General features: G+C 42.2%; 1 protein-coding gene across 2 annotated transcripts in view; it reads right to left on the bottom strand.

The window, feature by feature from the left end:
* Positions 1 to 5,655: 5,655 nt before the first annotated feature.
* fam168a (family with sequence similarity 168 member A) overlaps positions 5,656 to 24,572 on the bottom strand; it is a 29,573-nt gene continuing 10,656 nt past the window's right edge. The window contains exons 2-8 of one of the 2 annotated variants that reach the window (XM_047593306.1): positions 20,976 to 21,083; positions 20,198 to 20,289; positions 17,484 to 17,564; positions 12,362 to 12,507; positions 11,232 to 11,418; positions 11,013 to 11,139; positions 5,656 to 10,753 (exon numbers count right to left, since the gene is read on the bottom strand). In XM_047593306.1, the coding sequence (XP_047449262.1) occupies positions 11,027 to 11,139; positions 11,232 to 11,418; positions 12,362 to 12,507; positions 17,484 to 17,564; positions 20,198 to 20,289; positions 20,976 to 21,037 (681 nt within the window). In that variant the 5' untranslated portion in view covers positions 21,038 to 21,083 and the 3' untranslated portion in view covers positions 5,656 to 10,753; positions 11,013 to 11,026. The remainder of the gene's footprint in view (positions 10,754 to 11,012; positions 11,140 to 11,231; positions 11,419 to 12,361; positions 12,508 to 17,483; positions 17,565 to 20,197; positions 20,290 to 20,975; positions 21,084 to 24,572) is intronic. The other variant, XM_047593307.1, reaches the window with a different exon arrangement.

A 24,572-nucleotide genomic window follows, 5' to 3' on the forward strand; every position in this document is an offset into this window, starting at 1 on the left:
TTATCTTTATGGCCGTTGTCGTCAATACTGCTTCCTGCTCAGCATCCACTTTCAATTATTATGCAGTTTTGTGTTAGTGTGTTTAATTTTGGACTCATATCTGGGAAATTAACAACATTACTGATCTTGTGGCGTTCTTTTCCTTCAAACATTTCACTGGAAGCAAGTAAGTGTGCGTTTCCTGCACAAAATAGGAAATATCATTGCTCCTGGTCGTCTAAAATGAGACTTGAAGTGTGTCGCTATGTGTGAGGCAAACAAATACAACCAAGATGAAGACTAAATTATGCCCTTTCTCATTCAGGGTAGGTCCAAAATAAAGTAAGGCTTTATTTTATGGCATGTTATTAATGAAACCATGGTCTTAAAATCAAATATCGGAGCTGATTTAACTATTGTTTACAAACTTGCTTTATGAAGGTCAATAGTAGAAGAAGAAGAGTAGGAAACATGTCAACAAATTCTATTCTTGGTGGAGTGGGAGTAATGTTTTTTGTTTTGGAGACAGGTGTCCGAAGGTAACCACTGTTATTCTAGCAGTCGTGTTGTCACATTGAACTCGGTTATATCACTCAAAACATTGCATTACATTACTTACTCTAACCTACCTGTAGTGTTGTGGCTAGTGAATCACAACCACACGTGTTCCGTCAGCATGGAGCGCACATCTGCTTCCTCACAGTGTCGTGTGTAAAGAACCATGTGATGGCCTCCAACGTGGATAAGTAATAATTGACAATCTCGCAAAAATAATGATAAGAGAATGATTATCTGCTCTTATGTAAGTCTTGAGTCACACCTCCCTTTGTAGTATTCAGTTAATGACTTGTGAGTATGAATAAGAGAGTTCGTTGTCAAAGATTGACATGAACAGACAGACCGTGGGTCGGACCTTCCTCTTGACTCTTTATATCTTTCTCTTTATTACCTCTATCGGCGGGGCGCTGGCCGACCGAGTTAGTGTATATGACTTCTTTGTCTGAAGATGTACTATACTGCCAAAAGGATTTGCTCACCTGCCCTTACACGCAAATGAAGTTAAGTGACCTCTTCTCCACAAACTTTAGTGTGTGTGTGTTTATGGGTATTTTTGACCGTTTGTTCAGAACTGCCTTTGTGAGGTCAGACGCTGATGTCGGACGAGGAGGCCTGGCTCGCATTCTCGGCTCTAATTCATCCAGAAGGTGTTCTGTCTGGTTGAGGTCAGGACTCCGTGCAGGCCAGTCAAGTCTTTCACACCGACTTACTCGCCCATGTCTTTATGGACCTTGATTTGTGCGCCGATTTACAGTCATGCTGGAACAGGGAGGGGTTCATCCTCCAACCTGTGCCCACAGAGTTGGGAGCGTGGAATTGCCCACAATTTCCTGGTATGCTGAGGCATTCAGAGTTACTTTTAAGTGGCCAAGCCCAGCTCCTGGAAAAAAAAAAACAAAACAAAAAAACAACCCCACACCTAATGCCCCCTCCAACAAACTTCACTTCACACTTGGCACAATGCAGTCAGACAAGTACTGTTCACCAGGCCACTGCCAAACACAGACCGGTCCATCAAGTTTCCCGGTTGAAAAGTATGATTTGCCACTCCACTGCTCGTGCCTTACACCACTGCATCCGACGTTTTGCACTGCGCTTGGTGATGCTTCCACTTTCTTGTAATACCACTGACAGTTGACTGTGGAATATTTAGCAGTGAAGAAATTTCATGACTGGACTTGTCACACAGGTGGCATCCATCTTTCAGAAACGTCGGTTATTTGGATGTGCGAGCGATGTGACATGTGTTTTGAGAGGCCACATTTCATTTCAATTCATACAAGGAATTCCTTAAAAGGCAAGCTTACAATTCCATTTTTTGCCAGCATGTGTTTGTCCACAAGAGTCAGAGAGGAAGAGAGAGCGATAATAAATATTTATGTGACCAATTCAAGTAAACTGATGTGTTCAGAGGAATTGGCCCGTGCTGCAAAAAAAGCCACAAACAACGGGACCGATGGGTAAACAGCAGACGCTTCCTAAAAGCGTCCTTCATCTGAGTAACATCAACACTTCATTCAAAAACTTTCGCTCGCTACAAACACAATTAAGCAGAAAAGGTTAAGCGGTAATCATCAGTAAAAAAACAAAGGATGTTAGTCAGAGGGAAAAAAAGAAGAATATATAATCAATTTAATGCCAGAGAGTAGCACATGGCAACTGCAGTAAACACGGAGCACGTGGCAATGATGAAAGTCATTCAGGAATAAACTGTCCATCCCACGTCTGTCTGTCTGTCTTTCTGCCGCCGATGAAAATCAATGCATGAGCGTCAAGTCACTTAGATTGATTAGATTTTTTTAATTGGTCTGCAGCATCACGCTGACAGTTGACCGGCATCCAGCAGACCTCTTTCTTTTCCGGCACGGGGCTCATTCATCATGTTCAAGCCTGAGACGTGTGCGGGCAGAGGCACCCGCGTTGCTCAAAGCTGAACCAACACATTTCGTAACGGCCGCGGGGCGCAGACAGAACCTCTCACATTCGAATACAGCCAGCTTAGACCGCCGCCCTTTTATTTGCATCTGCCATTGCAGTGACTCGACAGAAAAAACTTCGGTTTTGTTTAGTGTTATAGGCCCAGTCGTCTGCGGCCCTAATGTCGCGCTCTCTCTTCGGTGCATTTTTGAAAAAGATAAAAGCTGCAATCGAGATTACGTGAAACAAACATCTCTGCGCTGGCATCATTTTTATTTGGAATTTTATTGCGCAGACAAACAACCCATGACTAGTTATGATGTACCTTTATCCAGCAGACACACAGATAACACTACAGCTGCGTACAAATCTTGAGCTAAATCATTTTTTTTCATAAGTAAATATTTCTATTTATTGCAATTTTCCAGTAAACTCCAGGTAATCCGGCGGAAAAGTGCCTCAGGATGTGAGGGAGATGGGTGGAAAGTTTTCATAACTCATGTTTTTTTCCATATTCTCTCGTAGAAATTTCTTGAAGATGCTTCGTCGCTCATCCGAGAAGCTACTTCACTTCTGAGAGACTGGTGGGAAACCCATCAGAAACTTGCTTGACCAGAAACTGGTGCAAATAATTTCCATAACAGCTGGGTGCTTACCTGTCGTTAAGGAGGGGGACTGTGTGCCTGGGCTACTCACCCTATGAATGTCGCTCCAACGAAGCCAACGTCACTGGGAGCCTCCGGTCTCAAGGTGTGAATGGTGGAAGTCACATTTTGAATGTTGCAGCATCTATATGCGGACACTGTTTAACCAGCTGGCACTAACACAACATGTTAATATTTTATATATAAATGTAGACACTGATCAGGCAGAACATTATGTCCACCTTCCTAATATTGTGCAGGTCTCCGTTGTGCCTCCAAAACAGTTGTGACTCATCAGAGAACGGACATGGGCCTTCTGAGGGTTTCCTGTGGTGTCTGGTAACAGAATGATGTTTTGCGTGCGTGCCTGTGTCAGGCTGCATCCTGAGTGTCATTGCTATGGGGCGGGTGCTACATGTCTAAGTAACATTCACACGAATGCCAGGTCCAAAATCTTCCCAGCAGAACATTGAATTGTCACAATATGGTCAGTGTTGCTAACTTCTCGTGTCAGTGGTTTTAATGTTGTGGCATAGATATGCTTTCCTCAGCAATCTGCTTAGGGCGACTTCCAGCGGGATAATGCACCATGTCACGAAGCTAAAATCACCTAAAAGTGGTTTCTTGAAGCTAACAATGTGTTCACTGTGCTCAAATGACCAGATCTCCAGATTTAAATCCAACACGGCACCTCCAGTGTGGTGGAAAGGGAGACTTTGAATGTGGATGCGCAACCAACAAATGTGCAGCAACTTGCTGTTGCTAAGGAATGTTTCCTGTACAAGGTGTACCTAATAAGTTTTAAGAGCTTTGTAGTCGTTAACTTTAACATTCAACCACATTCCGACTCTTTGCTTGAGGGTTTCAGTCATTTCTAAAAATGAAAACATTACTTTGTTTTGGAATTTGACATGATTTCACATAGAAATGTGTGCCTTTTGGCTCACTGAATCAAGCACAAACATTTGTCCGATTGATAACTGTGGTGTAAATAGCACGGACGGTGATGAAGATATAAACAGCTTTAAGCACCAGAACCACAATAAATCTTCCATTATTCAAGCCTTCACTCCAGCTGCACCTACACACACACACGTTGTTATCACAGCGCATAAATGCAGGAAGCCGGGTGTGTGTGTTTGGTGGGGCTTTGTGCATTAAAGAGGCGTGTGTCAGTGTTTGAACAGCGGCGTGTTCATGAGCGGCGGCTGGCGTTGCACAAGCCCGTCGGATGTCTGGTGGTGGGTCACAAGTGAAGTGAAAGTCCAGTGTTTTTTTTTTTTCTGCTGCCAGTCTTCAGTCTTTTAGACATAAGGGAAATGATGCATCCTGGTTCTTCTATTTGCTGATGGCACAAAAAAATAAAAGCAGTAGTGTCTGTGTGCCGTCTGCTCATGAACACACACACACACACACACAAAAACTGCAATTTTCATGCGTCACCAAGGGAAATTCGCTTAATAACAGAAATTACAACCTTAACGCCATTCGTGAATCACAGATTGAGTTTGTGATTGCATAAAAGAAGCGTTGCACAATGTGAGAAGCGAGAAGCACACATGCACATCGATGTTTGCATTAAGGCAGACGTTCGTAACTTGCGGGGCTTTGAGATCATGTTCAAGGACCTGACAGATGCTTTTTTTTGTTATTATTATTTGTATAATGTGACGACTGACAATTTATGAGATGCGCCCATAAAAAACAAGGCTATACAAAGATTGGCCGTAACATTATGACCCTGGACAGCCCTGACCAGTCGAGGCATGCACTACACCGGACCTCTGAAGGTGTGCTCTGGTACCATGACATCTGCAACGGATCCTTGAAGTCTTGCAAGTGGCGAGGTGGCGCCTCCGTGAATCGAAACCTTATCTGTCCAGCCCATCCTGTAGATGCTTGGTTGGATTGAGACTTGGGGAATTCAGAGGGTGAATATTTGACCGTGTGCATTATTTGCATAGCTTACTATTAAATGCAAAATGATAATAATGTATATTTATGAATGGCACTAGGCTGTAGTGGGTCCCTGTATGTTCTCTCCATCAGTTTGGGGGTCTTTGGGGGAAAAAAAAAAAAGACTCTGCCCTAAAGGGATGTGTTCCCCAAGACTTAAGAAAGCTTTATAGATCAGACCCGGCCTCCTTCTCATTGTTCGAATGATTGACACCTTGACTGGTCTGCAGCTAAGCAGCAACATATAAAAACAGCAAGGTGTTTGTTACATTGTGTGTTCTGACACCTTTCTATCAGAACCAGCACAAACCTTTTAAGCAACCTGAACTGCAGCAGTGTATGACTCTATGTCCGCGATCCACTTCTGATAGATACGGACCATTGCAGACCAGGAACACCCGATAAGACCTGCAGTTTTAGGGTGCGCTCTGACCCAGTCCCCTAGCCATCACAACTCGGTCCTCATCAAAACCGCTCAATTCGCTCATTCCCCCGTTTTCTTCCAAGAAGTCAACCTTGAGAACCTAGAGATAACCAGTGCCGTTTCAGGGTCATAATGTTATGGCTGATTGGTTCAGAGAAGAAAAGCTCACAAGACAAATTTCCTTTTATAGGAAAATTTTAATAGTTATTCAATGTTCTACATTTTACAGTAAATATACAATTACAAACTTGGCTTAGTTATAGTACTAAGATCACTAACTGATCTTTAAAAAAAAAAAAAAAAACCCTCAACAACAACAAAAAAATAACATAAAAAAAAATTTAAAACAGATTTACACTTCATATCACAAGCCTGACGCAGGTCCTTCACTCGGGGACCGAATAGCTAACATACAATTCACTTCTCTCAACGCTGAACAGACGTTGGGCTTCAGTTTCAAACACAACCTTACGGTAACAGATATACCATAGCATGTGCAAACTGGGTACCAAACTAAAACTTCCAAAGATGGGGTTGTTCCTAATACTCGATCCGGATGGGATGCGGAGTACATGTTTTTTTTTTGTTTTGTTTTGTTTTTCTTTTTGGAAGACAAGGAATTTCCACTTTTTGCATCACATTTAGTGTCAAATTAAACTAAGAGTTATCTCTGACAAATTGAAATTAAAAAGCTGCAGCAGAACATCAAAGACATTTAAGAGCCTACTATTCGCCGTGATAGTAGTGTTTTAATTTATACTCATGAAAAACTAAGACTTAGCAACTGCAAGGCAAAAAAAAAAAGCAAAAAAAAAAAGAAGACGGAGGGAGGGAGGGTGAGGGGGGGATGGGGGATGGATGCGTCGTGAATGCTTCTGGTCACATTTTCACTGTCAAAGTGAAAAGGCTCGAGATTAAAAAAAAAATACACTGGAAATAAAAGAAAAAAAATAAACAAAGTAATGCTTGTTCATCCTCTTTCAAGGTTTGGAAATGTTTCGAGGATAGAGTGACGATAAAAGGACCATGATTAAGACAACTTTGCACCCCCCCCACCTCCCCCTCGCACTCCCCTCCCTCCGCAAACACTTCAAGGTGTTCAACTGCCCATTTTTCATGTAAGTGCAAATTGAAATAAACGAGAGGAAAGGAATGAGGAAGCAGTTTCACCACCCTGAAAGACACATCTGCTCTGCGGCTCTGCCTCTCTACTGAGCCGCCGTATAAAAAAAAAACAGAATCACAGTTTAAGAGCGTTGGTCCTCAAAACAAATAAGACTTTATTTGGAGTCTTGTTTGCTTCTTCTTCTTTTTTTTTTGTTTAAAATGTCATTCCCGAAAAAGCCCTGAAATATCCTAAAACGTGGCATCTTATTTCAATTCTCAAATTACGAATTAATCGTGTCGGTTTTAAACCATCCTGATGCCGCTTCCAGACTTTGTTACTGGCGACCTCTAGTGTTTAAAAAGGCTCAATGGCGCATCACAAAAAATGCAGCAAATGACCGTGTCGATGACGGTCACATAGCTCACTACATGACTGCTGTTCAGACGGGGTGGTGAGAGTTGCAAAGGTGGAAATGAAGGCATTAAAAAAAATATGAAAAATGAAGTGGTGAGAGTAGAGACTTAAAATAAGAGAGAGGAAGTGGTACGTATGATCAGACAGCATTTTGCATCCTTTGAATTAGACGAGACTTGACATTTAAAGGGATGCAAAACGGCCTCTGAGTAGTAAAAAGAGGAGAAACACGGAGGATACAGTAAGATAAAAGTCAGACAGGCAATATGCATTAACAGCGTGAGAAACGGGACAGCAACAGGAAAAACACAGATTCACAGGAAGCTAGACGTAACAAGGACTCAGAGCTCACCAGTCACTTAGGAGAGGAAACTAATATTTACCCAACAACAATTGGTGAAATATGGCACGGGACAAAGGGAACGGAGGCAGAGGGTGTTCAAGACATGCATCTTTGCACCCCACAGCAAAACGGAAACGGACAGGAAAAGGGCGGCTAGCCTTTACCGGTGAGCCAGAAACAAAACCAAATAAAAACTAAAATAAAAGGCTATCCGTTTCAGTTCTCTTTCATCCTCTGCTTCCTCCAACGTCTGTAAAGTCAAGCGGCAGTCATAAAAACGCAGGAATTTGGCGACGACAAATTCCACAAGACTTTATTCGCGGGCCGTGTCTCAGCTTCACCTTCCCCCCTCCCCTTTAAGTAACAAGATATGTAGAGGACAAAGATGCAGAAGAGGAGGTAAAAAATAAAAGCACAAACAGTAGCTGCCACACTGATGCAACCATGCTTAGCTAGAAATACATTACTGTACCACTTGCTGTATAAATATACTGCATGTTTTTTTTTTTTAAACTTAGAAATCCAATGCTATAGTGAAATACACCTGAATATTATGCATACCCATTGTTCTCATTTGACCAGAGGGAAAGAAGAAAAACAATAAAAAAAAAAACAACAAAAAACAGAATATTTAATTGAGAAATACTGACAAAAGTAGTGGTTGGTTAAATAAATCCTAATGCAGAGTAAAATTACTGCTGTCGCAAGAAAATCCAGTTTGTGTGAATTTTATTGTTATTATTTTTTTTTAACTGCCTTAAATGGAAAAAGAACAAGATCCTTACAGGATGGGAACAGGTTATGATTGATATCGTCTAAAATCCTTTTTTAAAAACAGGGCTCCAATAGAGGCGGTTTTCATCCGACAGCGGCATTTTTTTATTTTATTTTATTTTTTTGAGAATTAACCTACTAGTGTACAAACACCTGGACTAAGAATACCTCACACACTCGACCTTATTGTTTTTTTTTTTTAATTATGATATAAATTGCTTCATCCTCCATCTTGCACTACAAAGCCTAGGTACCAGTTACTTAGCATTAAATTATAGTAGTATAGTCAAGTTTCTTTTTTTTCTCTTTCTGTTTTACGTTGTGCAATATTTCCTCACAATGTTACTCGATACCCAAAATTTTGATATGTTCTACTCTTTCTTAGCAGTAATATTTATTGAAAGGAGGCCACGTACAGAGCCTTGAAATCCATATTTAGAGATTACAACAATAAGTATTTTTTTTTTCTTAAAAATCAATTCAAAACGCTGATAAAATAATTACTGTGTGTTAACAGTTGGAGGCGATCCCTCTTATTTTATTGCAATATCAAACCACTTCATCCACATCCCGCGCAGTAAAATGCTTTGTTACACCGATCTGTGCTCTACAGATCGTCAAGTTGAGATTTGAGTTGTATTTTTTTTTTAATTTTTTTCCTGTAAATCCTGAAAAATGCCACAGGCCTCACCTAGATATTAAATCCCACCACCACTGCGACCTCCCCACGCCGTCATTTTCTCCAGCCGAGGACCAATAAAATAACAACGGGTCTGATTAAGACGGATCGTCGCACTGAGAATGTAAATGTAGAAGCCGTAATGCAAAACGGCAATAAACACCAGAACCATTATGAGTTTGATCTGGTTTTGCTTTTCTCTCTCTCCTGCGCCATCAAGATTAAATTTATAAATCAAAGTCTAAAAATTACAACCTGTAACCATGAGCCAGGTGCCGCTGGCGTAATTTATGGAGAACTGCCTCCTGTCAGACGGCTGCAACGTGGATAACATTCAGAGACTGGTATCCATCAATCAGAACGTTTTTCTATTATCCGTTAATACCGGAAAACCCGTGGCATTCTCATCCGCTGCGTGTCCTTTAGTTATTAGTCCTCGCCTGCGAAAAGGAAGGAGGAGGAGATGATCCGTTCACGGTGAGAACGTCAGCGTACAATACATGCAGTGCAAAAATAGCTGCGCGTCAGTGCAGTCCCTTGCAGGTGAGATGTCACAAACTCAAATGTCTTGTACCTCGAAATGAAATGTCTGACTGTGAATATATCATCTCCTCCTCCTCTTGCTTCCTTGCTGTCTGCTCTCCTCTCAGTCTGCCAACACAGTCCCTTTAAACTCCTTCTCTGCTGGCTGTGTCCGCCACGCACACACCCACAAACCCCTGTGTGTGTGTGCCTGCCTGTATGTATGTATATATATGTGTGTGTGTGTGTGTTTGTGTGTTGATCAGTTAACAACATAACTGGAGGTCCTGTACAGTAAGTGCCACTAAGTGATTGTGTGTTCTCCGACGCGACACAGGAGCCCCTGTGCGCGTTTGTGTGTGTCTGTGTTTTGTTCGTGTGTGTGACAAAGTGTGCACGACCACCCATGCTGCTGACACAGTTAGTATAAATAGTATTTTTTTTTTTTTTAAATGTACCGACCTACGCTAACCACACAGAAAAGCTGACATGACCCAAACGATCCCCGAATGTTCTCTAGCTAGGTTAAGATTTCGATAGTGTCACAACATACTAGCCTGCATAGTATGTAGCATGGAGTAAATTATGTATTTTTCTTTTTGTCTGTTTTTCTTTTTTTAAATGTGCGCTAGGCACGATGCTAATGCGGGCAAGGTAGGACACATAGCACAGCGGGTGATGCTCAGTAAGCACTCACACGGAGACGTTACAACAAGGATGACTACTGCCAGACAGACAGCTGCGAGCTGGAAGACGACCGAGATCAAACTGAAAATTATACAAATCCGGAAAGAAGGGATGAAGAGGAAGGCAGAACAAAAGGAGGAAAAGATAATGTGTGGTTAAAAAAAAAAAAGTTTAACATCCCGAGGAGAAAAGAAAAAAAAAAAAAATGAAATCCTAATTATGTTAAAACCCTGTGCTGATATCTAGTCGTTAGAAAATTTGGCAGCATAAGTCAATAAGTCTTTGTAGTGACTGATGGAGATGATGATGAGGAATAAGTGCCCAATACTTTCCAGCCAACTACTGAGCAGCAGCAGGCAGGACCACACACCGCAGCACAACACAGAAACAGGAGCGACCGACAACCGTGATTGGTCAAGAGTCCTTCTGGAGTTCCAATGACAGACGCAGCAAAAGAAAAATCAAATGAGGAAATAACCATAAAAAAATATATATAAAATAAAAAGGTAATGACTGGTTGGCAAATGAAAAGAGAGAGAAAAAAAATGAAAATAAAATAAAAAATAAAATAAAATAAAAGCAGCTTTTGTAAAAACGTTAGAGAATGTCGCATAATAACAATAACAATAATAGTAAAGTGGCTGTTGCACTTTAGTTTTGTTCTTGCAGACAGGTGCCGAGTTCCCATGGTTACCAGCGGGAGCTCGGGTAAGATTTGAGCAGTTGCATACGATGGTGGACTCCAGATCTGGTGGGAAAGAAGAGCAGAGACGCACACATTGGTGATTGATTAAAGAGCTCAGAGCTCTGGAGGGGGAGGAGGAGGGGGAGGAGGAGGAGGAGGAGGAGGGGGAGGAGGAGGGGAGAGGAACGGGAGGCGACGCAGTTTGTTCAAGTCGGGGGAGACGACGGAGGAACAAAGAGAGGAATGAAGAGGAGGGGAGGGGAGGAGGAGACAGACAGAGGAGGGAAAACAGGGGTGAGGAGGAACATCTCAACACACTCACATGATGGGTGGGCTCTACCAGTGAGGCGGTACGTAGCTGTACCCAGGTGTCCCTTGGGGCCTGTAGGTTGGCACAGTAACTGGGTGCGCTCCAATCGGGGCGTGCTGGGGCGTTGTCAGCAGAGTCCCTGCGCAAAGTTAAGAACCATGTAAATGGTACGACAGCTTAAAACCACTACATGTTTTCAAGTTCTCGACAAATGCAGTTCTTGGTGCAAACCTGCGCTCATGGCCATGGTTGTTCCGGCCACCATCCCCATAGCAGCCATGCCGTTGTTGCGAGGGGTGGGGACGGGGACGGGGGCAGGGTAGAGGGCTGTGGAGGGGATGCTGTTAGGCTGCACCACAGTGGTGTGATGGATCACGTGTGGCTGAGCCGCATACACTGGCTGAGTGTAGTACGCTCCCTGTCAGGACAAAACGGAGCGAGAGGTGAGCAAAGGTGCAGCAAAGACATTGTCACTCACTTTCTCTACATTTTTATTCTCTCTTCCCATCATCGCACTGAACTAATAATCATCCATGTATTATCTATTACTGCCTATCTTGCAGAGGGTTGTAGGGAACTATCCTAGCTAAAAAAAAGCAGGTTCTATTGCTACTATGCTACTATGCTATTACGTTGTGCTTTCTAAGTTACTTGGTGATTGGATGTAGCGGTGCATGGAAGCGTTTGTCCCTTGTGTCATATCCTGCCACTCATCCAGCTTCCCACAACCCACTATATGACACACAATAATGGATGCATGCAATGAAATCAGAATCTAATGTATTTATTTATTATTGTAGTAGTAATTTAAATTACTTTAACCCGGCGTTTTGGGGTTCCCGGCCCTAAAGACTATTTTACAAAGCTGATTCTCTGATATGAATCACATGAATAAACCTCAAACACACTTAACTGTGTGCGCCTTGTCTTTCTTTAATCTAATAAAGACTCTCAGCCTAAACATTGTGACAAATTCTCCATCTACAGTACTCTCCCTGCAGCCAGTAGCAACTGAGTCATCATTTAAACCCCCCAAAAATTGGCAGAAGAGAAGCAGAATCAGACACAAAGCTACAGAAATGTTCAGTTCGCCTTCTCCGTTAAAATTAGTCTGAAGCTGAAGCTCAGAACTCAAACTACCGCACAGACGACGGAACATTTGGTGGCGTATCTGTGAAGCCGCTCCCTCTAATAGTTTTTAATACACAGTCAAGCGGCAACAGACCGACGAGGCGACACAAAGTGATTACGTTAAATGGCGCCGGCAGCTGAACAGGTGCGACAAGCAAACCTCATCAACGCTTCTCAGCTGAGGAGCGAGCGTCTCTCCGGGGTAAAGCTGTCGCTTCTAATACCCGTACCTGTGCGTATAGGTTCTGCTGAGGGTAGGCACTGCGGATGGGGTACATCGCTGTCGGGTATGGGGTGGGGGTCGGGGTGTAGGGAGGAGGTGCTCCGTTTGACTGGGTAGGGGGAACTTTGTACGGGGTTCCCGCTGTAGTATATCCTGAGAGATAAAAAGAGAAGAGGATTGATATTAGAGAAATCAGTTTTGTTTTCTTACACCAGCATTTTTTTTTTTTTTTAAAGCATTATTGGCATTATTACCCCTCGAGTCTGTACGAGCTGGCACACAGTTTCTTGTTTACACATCCAGCAGATAACACCACATTTATTATGCTTCTTTTAGCTCAGTTTTACTCTACAACTCCTGAGGGAAACGTGAAGCTGCCAAGTGTTGGTAGACCAGTCTCTAACTGCCTTTTGGTGCTCGGCAAGTTGAAGTTTGCGCAGTTTTTTTCCACCCCTGCAAAACACAATTACCTGCCGCGTCTTTCAACAATGGGAGTGATGAAAGAGAGCTATAAAAAAATGTTAACTGCAAACAGTAAAACCGAATCAATAAGGTTTAAGACATGTGGTGCAGTCTGGGGAGCAGAGGAAGCCGAGAGGAGCTGCAGAGCCAGGTGATTATTATCCATGTATTTTTGCTAGGAGCTACTCCCCTCACACACAAGCAGTCATGTGATCCACTTTAGTAAACGGGGCTCAACCAAGCAGCTTTACGCCCCTACGAATCCATACAATTACCAAAATTAGAAAATATTCTAATTATCCCACCATTAAATCCCGTTTGTCAAAAACATGTGAGCTAACAAGTCAAGTATGCTTTTATGAATGAACCATAAACATCACAAGGGTTGGATGCAGAGCAGTTGCAAACAAACCCACTGACCCTTAGCTGGCCTTCTGATTGGTCTGCTGAACACCAACCACAGGGCTCCTACCCTTTGTCAGGTCCCGACTTCCTATGTTACTGTCGCTAGGCTAGACAAATAGCCATGTGATGGTCTCACTGACAAACACTGAAAACCTGTGCACTCAGCGGAGTATCCTGAAAATTCTTACATATCAGTTATATTTAGCAAAGCCGCAGAGGGTCACAGGAGCTTAAACACACCCATTCACATAATATCCACCTCTGCGTGACACTGGTTTAAAAACATGAGGTGGGGGCCAGTGAAGGCATCTGGTCCTCTAGGGTGCAGTACCTCTGCGCGGCCACCTGGAGGAGCCTGAAGGTCAAACATGCTACAAGCTAGTTGCTGCTGTGGTGCTTATGAAAGCGCTTTTCTCCCACAAGGACAAGGGAACAAAGAGATGCTGGAGCTGCTCTGTGTCTAAAAGTCCGTGTGTGTCTGTGTAGTCTCACATTCATTCTTTGCTCTAACATGCATGGAGGGCATTAAAGGACAATGATGTGTGACAATTACACAAAAGCCCAGCTGAGAAAAAAAAAAAACAAAGCAGTTTATCTATTCAATGGTCTTGAGGTTTTTGAGGTTTCTAATTTGTCTGTCCGGTCTCTCTCGTCTAGAAGCATTTTTTTTTTGTTTTGTTTTTTTAATTTCACCATACATTAAGCACCCTAGAGTGCAGGCGGAGACATTTGCAGTCAAAGAACAGCAGCAGCATCGATAATGAGGTTCAGGTTTCGGTCGGAACAAAGCAGAGGGAGCTCTGCCAAAGCATACCTGATATTTTTGTTAGACTTCCAAAAGACAAAAACCAAACTCGGGGAGGGGAAGAGAGGAGGACGCTTTCAAAAGAAGCACAGATGAAATTTACAACCCCCCCCGTATCCTCCTGCCTTGGCAACGCACTCAAAATTCAAGGGAATAAGAGACACTGTAGCAACTTGCTGCCCAGCTAAGGAAATTTAATTGTAATGAATGACAGCTGCATAATTTCATTTTAATCATTTGAGACGTTCAAATTGTTTTAATTACTTAATTACTGATATAACATGAGACGTTCCTGCCCCTTCTCTCCTCTGCAGCAATAGTTTTCACAGTCGATAACATTCCTTGTCCTCAAAGACTAAACAAAACCACCGCATTAACAATATGAAATAACATTCCTCGCAATCATTTTGTTTACTTGATCCTCTTTTTTTCCTCCTCTCTTCTCTTTGTGCTCAGCTGCACTCTTTTGTGGTTTACTTTAAAGATTTATTTACATTGTTCTTCATTAAGATCGACTTCCTTCCTCCCTGATATCCATTTAGATTGAAGCTTTAAATACCGATAAAATGTCAACAATGATGGGCTCAGACACATTAACAGAAAAAACAAGCATCAACATTAAAAAGGGGTTAAAACCAGGGCTGCAATGATGCAGCAAGGTCACTGCTGATGACATTGATTACAAAAATATATCGATTTGCGTAGAACAAGTTCAGCACCAATTATGGCAGCTCTCTGGAAAAAGACAGAACTTCATCATCTTAAAAAAATATATATTAACGATTGAAGCAATGGTTATTATTTACTTGTAAGCTAACCATGGGTTTAATAGATGACTCAGAAATGAAACGATTGCTTCTAGCAGCAGAGCTCATTCAAATGCTGCATTCAAATGTTCTCAAATAACAGGGATCGCAGACAATAAGCGCGAGTAAGTCTAATTTGAACTGATCTATATTTGTACAGACGCACCATATCAGGAAAGCACTCAGACAACTGTACTCCCATCTGCTGCGGGGACCAGACGCAGCACCCCAGCAGAGTATCTATCTGCTGCTATGTAGCCTCTGGCAGCTGTTACCGGCTAGCCTCCCACTATTTCACCATTAATGCCCTTTAGGCTGAGATCACCACTTATCCATATTGCCTTCAAATCGCTCCGGTCTGTGACGAGCTCTAAACAAGCTCCTGGCTCCACGAGCGGCTGTAAACTCAACAGCGGCGTTTGATTTCTACACCACATGACAAGAGACGAAGATTGAATATGAAGTGAAACAGCATTCGCTTTAGGTTAAGTATGAATAATAAACTGTGCTACTACGCAGCTCGATAGAGTAGCAGAGGTAATGGAAGCTCTTGAAATTAAAATTTCATCAGCGCCTAATGTATTCAGTCCATTAAGTGATAGACCAGCCTCAACCTAAACTCTGACTAACTTTCAGTTCACACCAACAAATTACTCAGCGTGAGCTCAAAGACTCCACAACGGGAAGGTTAACACGTTACTGAAGACTATTCAGGACGAACTGATCGTCTGTCCAAGGTTGTTTGGGTTATTGTTGTATCTTTTGTCGTATCTTTTTTTATTTTAAATTATTATTTCAGCACAATGACGGAAATAATAACTATCAAACTAGAAACAATTGTCAGCTTTGCCCTTGAAATCATAAGTGGGAATTAGTTTTTTTTTAAGATCCTACAGTCTGAACTCTCCATCTCTCAAGGACAATAAAAATATTTGAAAAACTACATTTTTTTATTATGTTTTTTTTTGTCAGTTTTTACTTTTAATTTCTCTTTTCAGCTCAGTTAGATTCCGGATGTGCTTATTTCAGTTTCATTTTGATTAATTTCAGGGTTATTTCAGTTATAATGTGGGTGGTATTTAGCAGAGACGAGATGTTTAATAAGTTCTTTAATAATTCTTTAATAAGAAACCTGCGAGGGTAACGGATTTACACTAATGAACATCCTCGGCTTAAACATACACACTAATGTCTCTTCATGCTTCATGCCAAAACTGAAAACAAAAGTCTAATTTTATTTAAATTAGTGGTGTAAATACTTAATATTGTTTCAATTTATTTATTTTTTTATTATAATTATCCTCGACCTGAACAGATGTTGTTGCCGTTATTCTCGTCTTATTCTTGTTATTAAAGCTTGGACACACGAAACTGACGTCATACAACTACATGCAACGACGGACAAATGAACCCACGGTGAAGACGACAGCTAACGACCAGCTGGTGCAGAGGTTCACCTGCACCTGTGTGAAAGAAAGTTACTCCTCATAACAGCCAGTGGCAGTCGTCTGTATTTGTCTTTCAAACCCTGACGAGTTATTATTAGGCAGAGGATCAGACAGGAGACAGGAGTTGGCCTCTTTTCAATCACACTGGTCTACAGCGTATTAATTCTGTGTCTGTGATTGTGACAATGAGAAAATATCTGCGTATTTTGAGGTTCAGACTGAGCTAAACTGAGATCTCCTTCTCACCGACTAGTTCTGCTGCAGATTCAACGAGCTGAATTTAGTGAAAAGCTGTCGACTGGGATGTGATCGATGGTCCGCCCCTAGAACTGGACGTCCCATCGACGGCCTGGCGATGTCAAACGACTGACCGAGGGCGAGGTGTGTCACGGCCATGTGTACACATGGAGCCTCCAGGAGTGTGAGACATTCATACTTGTGCAACGCCACCAGACACTAGACAGCTCATTTTTATGGCGGCTGAAACTTTTGCCGAACACGCGTCACACAAATGTCTCAGTGAACCTTACCTATTCTTTATTGATCCAAAACAATCAATTCGAAAATCTGATGGAGAAGCAGCCGCAAATACTAAAGCAGAACCAGGCGACTATGAAGTGGATCAATCACAGCTCTTGCACTCGGCACCACCTCGTATGTTGGTTTATTTGTGGGGAGGTGCACGTCAGCAGTGGAGCGAGGCTCTGTGTTCAGGCCTCTACGCTAATTAACGCAGAAGCATAAAGTGCCGGTTACAGTTCTTTTTATTTAATCCGAGATGACTCCCAACGTGTCACTGCTTTGTACGTTTTTTATTTATCTAAAACACGGTTTTGTAAAAGGGATGTTTACATTTCATATCTGTTCTGTTTTTTGGCTCTGCGTGAATCTTTCCTTATGTTTTGTTTTAACATATTATAATTTATTCACCATTGTTTATGCACTGAACAGAGTATTCTTGTAGCTTAATAGTTGGAAACATCTGCATATACGTGTGTCAGATCCCCTCACACTCTCGTGCGTCTGTGTGTAATTATCTCAGATTTTTTTTTCTTGCGAGAGGAAAAAAAACATCCCACTAATTAACTCAGAAAATATGTGTCAACTGACAGCGATTTCTCCCAAGATGCTACCCACTTAAATAAAAATAAAGTCATCAAATGATGTGTGTGTATCGGTGTGTGTGTGTGTGTTAGCGCTTACCTGGTGGATACCCAGGACTGCCTGTTTGATAGAGGTTGGGTGTATAGGTGGGAGCCGTGGCAGGATACCCTCCTGGATAGCCTTTGAGACGTAGCACAGGGGAGAGAGAATATTAGAAACCTTAGATTAATGAGCAGGAAGGGTCACAGATACACACACACAGCTAAGAACTACCTCTGCACACAACCCACCCACACACATTCACACACACACACACACTGCACAGGTAGTGCAGTATTTGGTCTGAAGCAGGATGTGCACAGATGGCGCTCATTAAAAAAAATGTCTGCACCAATAACACAGTCGGCTGATTGCGTTATACATTCACCAATTTGGCAGACGAGACACACCTGCCAATACGGTGTGGGAGGAGATAAATTCAGGAGCATTAGTAATGCATTCAGACACGTGCAGGAGGGTGCACGCGCGCACACACACACACTCCGGTGCGTCACAAATTATGCATCAAGCAAATAAAGTTAATTTGACCTGGAAGGAAAGAAAGAAAAAAAAGAAAAAGGAAAAGCTTTGTCATGTAAAAAGGTGCAGCTTCCACAGAGCGAGACAAAGGCGAAGGATGAAGAGCGAAGAAGAGGAGGAATGCAAGCGAGCAAAGTGCTGCTCACTTCTCACTTTATGCTATTATTGGCAGACAGTTTCACAGATGATGTGTTCTGTAGCCTTGAGCCTTTGCTATATCCAGCTTTGGCTGCAGTGGGCGGGGCTAAAGTCAGATGTAATAAATATCTTCATCTTATCGCGAAGAGTTGTTTTTTTGTGATGGTCAATCACGTATTTTAACAAGTGTGGAATTTGTAATCACTCTCAAACACACAAATAAACCCAGCCAAGTGGATTATTTTTAGACTTTAAACTATTCAAAGTACACAATTAGAGTTATACACAGCCACTTTTTGTAGTGTAGACAAATTCAATTTCAATTCAATACATCAACTAATAATTAAAATCCTATTGATTAGGTGACATTTTTTTTTTTAGAAATGATCCACTGAAAACGTCTCAAGGAAAACCAAGCAACGTTTATTGAAGATGGAGGCCTGGGAAACTGGAACGAATTTGACACATGTGAACAAATGAATGTGTGTGTTGAAACTCTGTAGATCATATCAGCCTCACACTCACATTGCTTGGGTGGTCTAACTGATGGCCTGCACCGCCAACCAACCAACCAAGTGAACACGATGAGTAATGAGTCTACAGCTAAGATCTATGGCTCTACGTCAGAGCTCCCCTGAATCCGACGCTGTCGCCCGATATGCGACTCCCCAGGAATTTTTTAACTACATGTGGTGGTGTAGACCGGTCCCCTCCTTCTCCCTAAATGCTGTTCAGTAAATGCAGCGCTACTAAAGAAAATGGCTAAAAATACTTAAAATTTGACCAACGAATATTGGTAGAGCTCTGTGTATTTAGTACTCAGTCATCCATCCATCTGCCCTTCACCTACTGGACTATAATGTTAAAAGACAGGCATGTCTCAAAACAATGACGTCTCCAGATCATGGATCAGCCTTATGCAAGCTCAGCAAAAAAGACTGATGTTCTCCCCCGAGTTTAAAAAAAAAGAAGAAGATATCCCTAACCTCTATCAGCACCGTATCTTTATTATCACCCATCTTCCTTGTTCTAACCTTCTCCTTCCTCACGTGGATGTTAATTCATCGTATACACACTTCTAGGCGAGTCACCGTTTCTAATTGAACAATACCGATTTTTGTGAACTTTCCCCTCTACAGCAGCAGCAGCAGCACGATGTGATGTTAGTCAGGAATGTCATTGAAATGCTTTCTGATAAAACTCAACGTGGATCGTAATAAATCATGGAGAAGGCATAGAACTCTGTCCTCTAATGTCTGGATATGATGGTGCTAAGGTGCTACAATTTCACCATAATATGTATTTTATTGAGAGAAAATAAATTATTTCTCATTCATTTAAATTCTACACAGCTTTCATTCTAAGAGATTTGTGAGAGGAACAAGACAGTAGGACAGTCTTGGTCTGGTTTGAACTCATCATCAACGGCCACATTTAAAGGGATGTTTCTGTCAGTATTGGAGCCAATATCTGCAGAACAGAAGTTTCCTGGAGCCCCTCAATCTAAGAAAATTAACAAGATCATAAAAGCCTTTATGAGACATTTTGTTTGTTCATTTGACATCAGATCGAGACTCTGATCGGGCAATTTTGAATATTAAATTATCATTATCAGATAGAGGGGTAAAACAAAGGCTTGACTGGGATATGCCTAAAAATTCACAGTATTTCTTCATCCGAACAAAATGTTTTTGTTTAGTAAAGTGCAACTCAAGTGTTTGCATGGGCTCTAAATAAAATGATGTGGTGAGATGGGTTTAAATGTCTAACCAGAGAAGAACTTTTGACAAATTGTTGGAAGAAGGGAACCGAGATAAGCAGAGAAACAGCCAGAATCAGTGTTTACATGGTTATTGGTTGCCAATATTGTCCCGATGAACAGATTATCAAAGGTTTACACTGCCCTTATCAGTTAATTCTGAGAACCCCCTCCCAGTCTGATTAGATCCAGACAGTCTGTTCCAACTGAGGTGGTCATATGAGGTATTTTGTCTGCGCTATTACTCCCATGATAAGTAGAAATACTGCATCAAAGCAAATACAGCGTTTTAAGTGGTATAGAAGTTAATATAAGTCAGTGTGGATACTGGTCTTACCTGCGAAGGCCATGTTCTTGGGGTTTCCGTATGGGGTGCCAGGCTGAACTGGGCTGTAGACTGGATTCATAGCTGAAGCTAACCTGTTCTTACTAAGAGACAGAAAGAAATGAAAAGTGTGGAGGAGACAGGAGAGGGTTAAGGGAAGACAGAAGACAAATGGAGAGGTCAAGTGACGTACGCCGTGTAAATTGGAAAGAAAACTGTCACGATTATAAAACACGCGCGGACATTCATCACACAACACATTAATCCCGGGATCTTAAGGCGACATCCAGTTGAAGGATTTTGCCGGCATGCAACACAAAAAAATAAATAAAGAAAAATTCAAATCCTGTGAATCCTAACCTTCAAGTAGGCTCAACATAAGCATGTACTAGAAAACATAAGACTGTTGCAATAAAAAAAAAGTACTGACAGAAAAGCCCAGCAGAAAAAAAAATAATGCTTTAGCTTCCCGTGTGACCTTAAGAAACAGCTAGCAAATTAGCACGTCTGCGTAATTTCCTCCTGCACCAATAATGGCACGGCAACCAGCCAGGTCTCCACGACAGGACTGAACAGAGGAGAGGCCAATAATAAATTGAAGTGAAGTGGTCGGAGTGAAGGCGCCTAATAACGCTGCCACTTTTCCCGCAAGTCCCGGAAGGCGCATTTTTTTCCCCCCACAGTGCACATCCATTATTTCTACTTACCTGGTCATCGCCAGTGTGGCCCTGTGACACCGTGTGTTGTGTTTTCGTGCGTGTATGAGTGTGTGTGCATGCGTGCCCCGTACCTCTTGTGCGTGTCTGGTTGATACATGAAACTGAATTTGTCTGTGGGATGCCCGCTCGCCATTCTTGCTGTATGCAAATGAGGAAGGAGTGGAAGTGGATATGCAAATCTGAAATTAAAACAGCGAGAGGTCATGATTACAATGAACACAGGAAAGGGAGAAATAATAAAAGAAACATAACAGCAAAAAAAGCAAGCACCAGTGCAACAGCAAATGGTTAGTGAGAGCAGCAGGAGAGACAGTGATTGAGGCTGCGTCTGAGTGAGTGTTTGTGGTAGCGGCTGTGTCTCTAGCTGCCAATTAATGTGTTAAATAACTGTGATAAACACAATACAGTGTATGGATACAAAGAAAGGGAAAGTTTTGGCTCCAGATTTGTGCGTACAGTCTGTATTTATGCGCACAAAGGAGATGTTTTGGCGGCGACCGTGGCGTCGGATAACCTCCCGTGTTTGCGCAGACTAGAAAGTGTGTATCCGAGTGGGAGCTGGGCATGAGTATGAATTCGTGTATGCATGTGTGAGGTGCAGCAGAACAACCAATACAAAGCAGCGGAGGAAACATCAATACAGCCAATGAAAAAGCACGACACACCGAGCGAGCGGCAAGTGACGGAGCAAAACAAGAAAGAGAAAAAAAAAAAACAGAACAGAGTGATCGGGCTGAGGTTTGCACCAAGCCATGAGGAAGCATGATCCAGAACCACAAGAGTGTTGCGGGAACGGTAGAGCAGTAAACAGAAAGAGGGGAAAGGTGCATGTGTGAGCTGTGTGGTTTATGTGGCTCTTGTGTAGATTTATTTATTTTTTTCCAAATCGGCTTCAAAGAGAGATGGGACTTGGACATGTGATGGCAGTGAACGGGCCGGTTGTATCTGGTTTTAAGTGAGGCTCATGTTTACGTACAAGATTGCGTCAAAACATTTTCCGGCAAATCCTCTAAACGCGGCACATAACCCCCATTCACCACTGACAGGCAAACTAAATCTAAATTCATAAACCGTGACAAACGACACACTTCCAATCTGAACTTGTGCTTCACAGCTGTTCAACAGCCAGAATAGGGAAGCAAACCTTTCACAGGGGAATATCTTTACAGTCGTATTCCCGGGGCATACAGTGTACCGCGGTGATGCCAAGCGGCACCAGGTGACACTTCGAATTAGGCAAGAAAGCATTTCAAAGCTCTGTCCAGAAGCGCTGACGTCAAAACGCCCGAAGACTCCGGCAAATGAGAGCAAGCACAAACTCGTGGGTGCAGCTGCTTTTGACTTGCTTTGTGCACGAATTCCTTAAAACGCGCGTCCCAAAACATGAGCCTGCCTGTGTGTGTGTGTGTGTGTGAGTGTGTGAGTGTGTGTGTGGTGACATGTCTGTTTTGGTTCATTACTCATATATTTATGTCTCATAGCACAAGAACGTCTCAGGGGGATTGATTAACCTTACTGGTGAACAGCCTGCATCTCAAAAGTAGATTCCTCATTAATCTAAGGCGTCCTCGGCGCTTTAATTCCTTCCTCCAGCACTGCACAGCTTCCTACCTTTCATTCATCTCCGCTGCGCTTCTTTAATTTGTCATTAGCTTTCTCCGACTCTGTTAATCAGCGTCCCTACGTGTGAACTAACATTTTGATTATAGCAGGTTTTCAATGAGAAGTCTCATTAGCGCGTCTCGGAAATAATACGAGCCAGAATTTTTTATTCCAAATGCCACAACAAGAGAAACTGTTTGGGTTAATCCAAAGAGAACAATGTCTGGATATATATATATAAATAAAGTAAGAACTCTTTCAACTATAATAACATATATATTTTTTTTTCATTTTTAGTGGTTTTACATGTCTGGAAAAATCATAGCACACTTATCATCAGACCATCAAATCAGTGTTGCAACAAGCCACGCAAAGAGCTTTCATCAAAAACCTGGTGGTTCACACGAACTACGCTGAAATGCGTTGAGCGCGGGAACAAAGCATAATAACACACAGACAGGTGGCTAAACCAACCCCGGGGTCTTATCCTCTGAACAAATACATACACTCTCAGACCCAATTACAGCTGTTGGTGAATAGAGTAGCGAGAGACTGGTGTTTTTTGGTGAGTCTGTGCATGAGTGCGGAGAAAGGTGATGAAAAGTGAATGGGCGAGAACAAGAGGGGCGCCACAATGCCTCTAATGAGGGTGGTGTGTGTGCGAGGAACAGAGGACAGCAGAAACACATGTGATGAGTAGGAGTGTCCAACCATAACTCCCTTTGTTTTGAGGGGGAGGTGACGAGGAGGTCTCTACTCCTAAAAAGCCCTTTTTCTAACCCGGAGACCTTCTGTTCAACCGGCCGTTATCCACGAATGTAAAAAGACCGCCGGGAGAGTGTACCTTTATTTGTAAAATGGAGCGCAAACGAGGAAACACGAGTTTACGGAGGAACTTCTTAGAAAAATTAGCTTAAATGTCAAGAACAAATCCTCACTGGCTCGCTGGTAAACACTAGCAAACAATAACTGCTGCTGTGCATGCGGAGCTACAGACGCTGATTTTCCTTTGTGATCAGTCAGGTTTAGTTCAGTTTTAATATTCGAGGTGAACTCGTCATCCCATTTTCTCACAATCCCGTCGTGTTTTCTCGCAGACATTTGCAGGAAAACTGTCACAGTCAAGACTCAGACTCAATTAGTAAATAAATGTCGAGAATGATGAAAAAGGCCAATCACAAGTCACTTACTGAGATTGATCATTACAGAAATGTTTATTGCCACAAATTTTTGATTAATGAGCATTTTCTATACAATTATTCTGCTGCCTAAGGGTCTAACGAGTTTTTCAAAAACAGAGGAGACAAATATACTGTATTAAATGTTGCTAGGATACGACTTAACAGGATATTGTGTGTGCACGAAAAGGCATTACACTGAAACCGAAGCTCAGCCTTCAAAGATGTATAACTGAATGAACGAAGGCTTTTTTTCGAACATGAGAAAACACACACACAAAAAAACAAAGCTTATTTAATCCTACTCCTTCTCCTTTCTCAGTAATTATCATCAGTTGATTTTAATTCATAAATAACTTTAAATATATTCAAATCTGTCTACCAACGCTTTATGAACACACATATTAACATAAGTGCGTATTTACAGAGAAAAGAAGGTAATTTTACTTTTTTGTTTTACTTCAAAGGAGATTTTCAGGAGTGTGATGTAAAGGCTGTGCTAGAAGTAGCCGCAGAGGACTGAGTGGTGGAGACAGTGTAAATCTAGATTTGTAAATAGTTCTTATTCACGCAGATATATTACACTACACTACGCTCTGCTTATGTCTGCGGGCCCCTTTTTCTAAACACTGATTTATCGGCTTCTCTCTCCTTGGTACAAACACACCTGACTCCGTAGACAGCAGGGCTCGCTGCAGCCTAACATCCCTCCATCAATCACAGGACTGCTGCTCACAGGAGACTCTGACAGTGATGAAACTGCATGTGCGCCATGAAGCATTTTTACTTATCTCCTGACAGCCAATACACGTTTCTGTGGGTTATCAAACCAGGGACCATGTTACCGCACATTTAGCTCTCTATCAGCCTCTGCATGGAACTGGGACT

This window comes from Mugil cephalus, chromosome 9 (assembly GCF_022458985.1).
Source record: "Mugil cephalus isolate CIBA_MC_2020 chromosome 9, CIBA_Mcephalus_1.1, whole genome shotgun sequence".
NCBI classification, from domain to species: domain Eukaryota; kingdom Metazoa; phylum Chordata; class Actinopteri; order Mugiliformes; family Mugilidae; genus Mugil; species Mugil cephalus.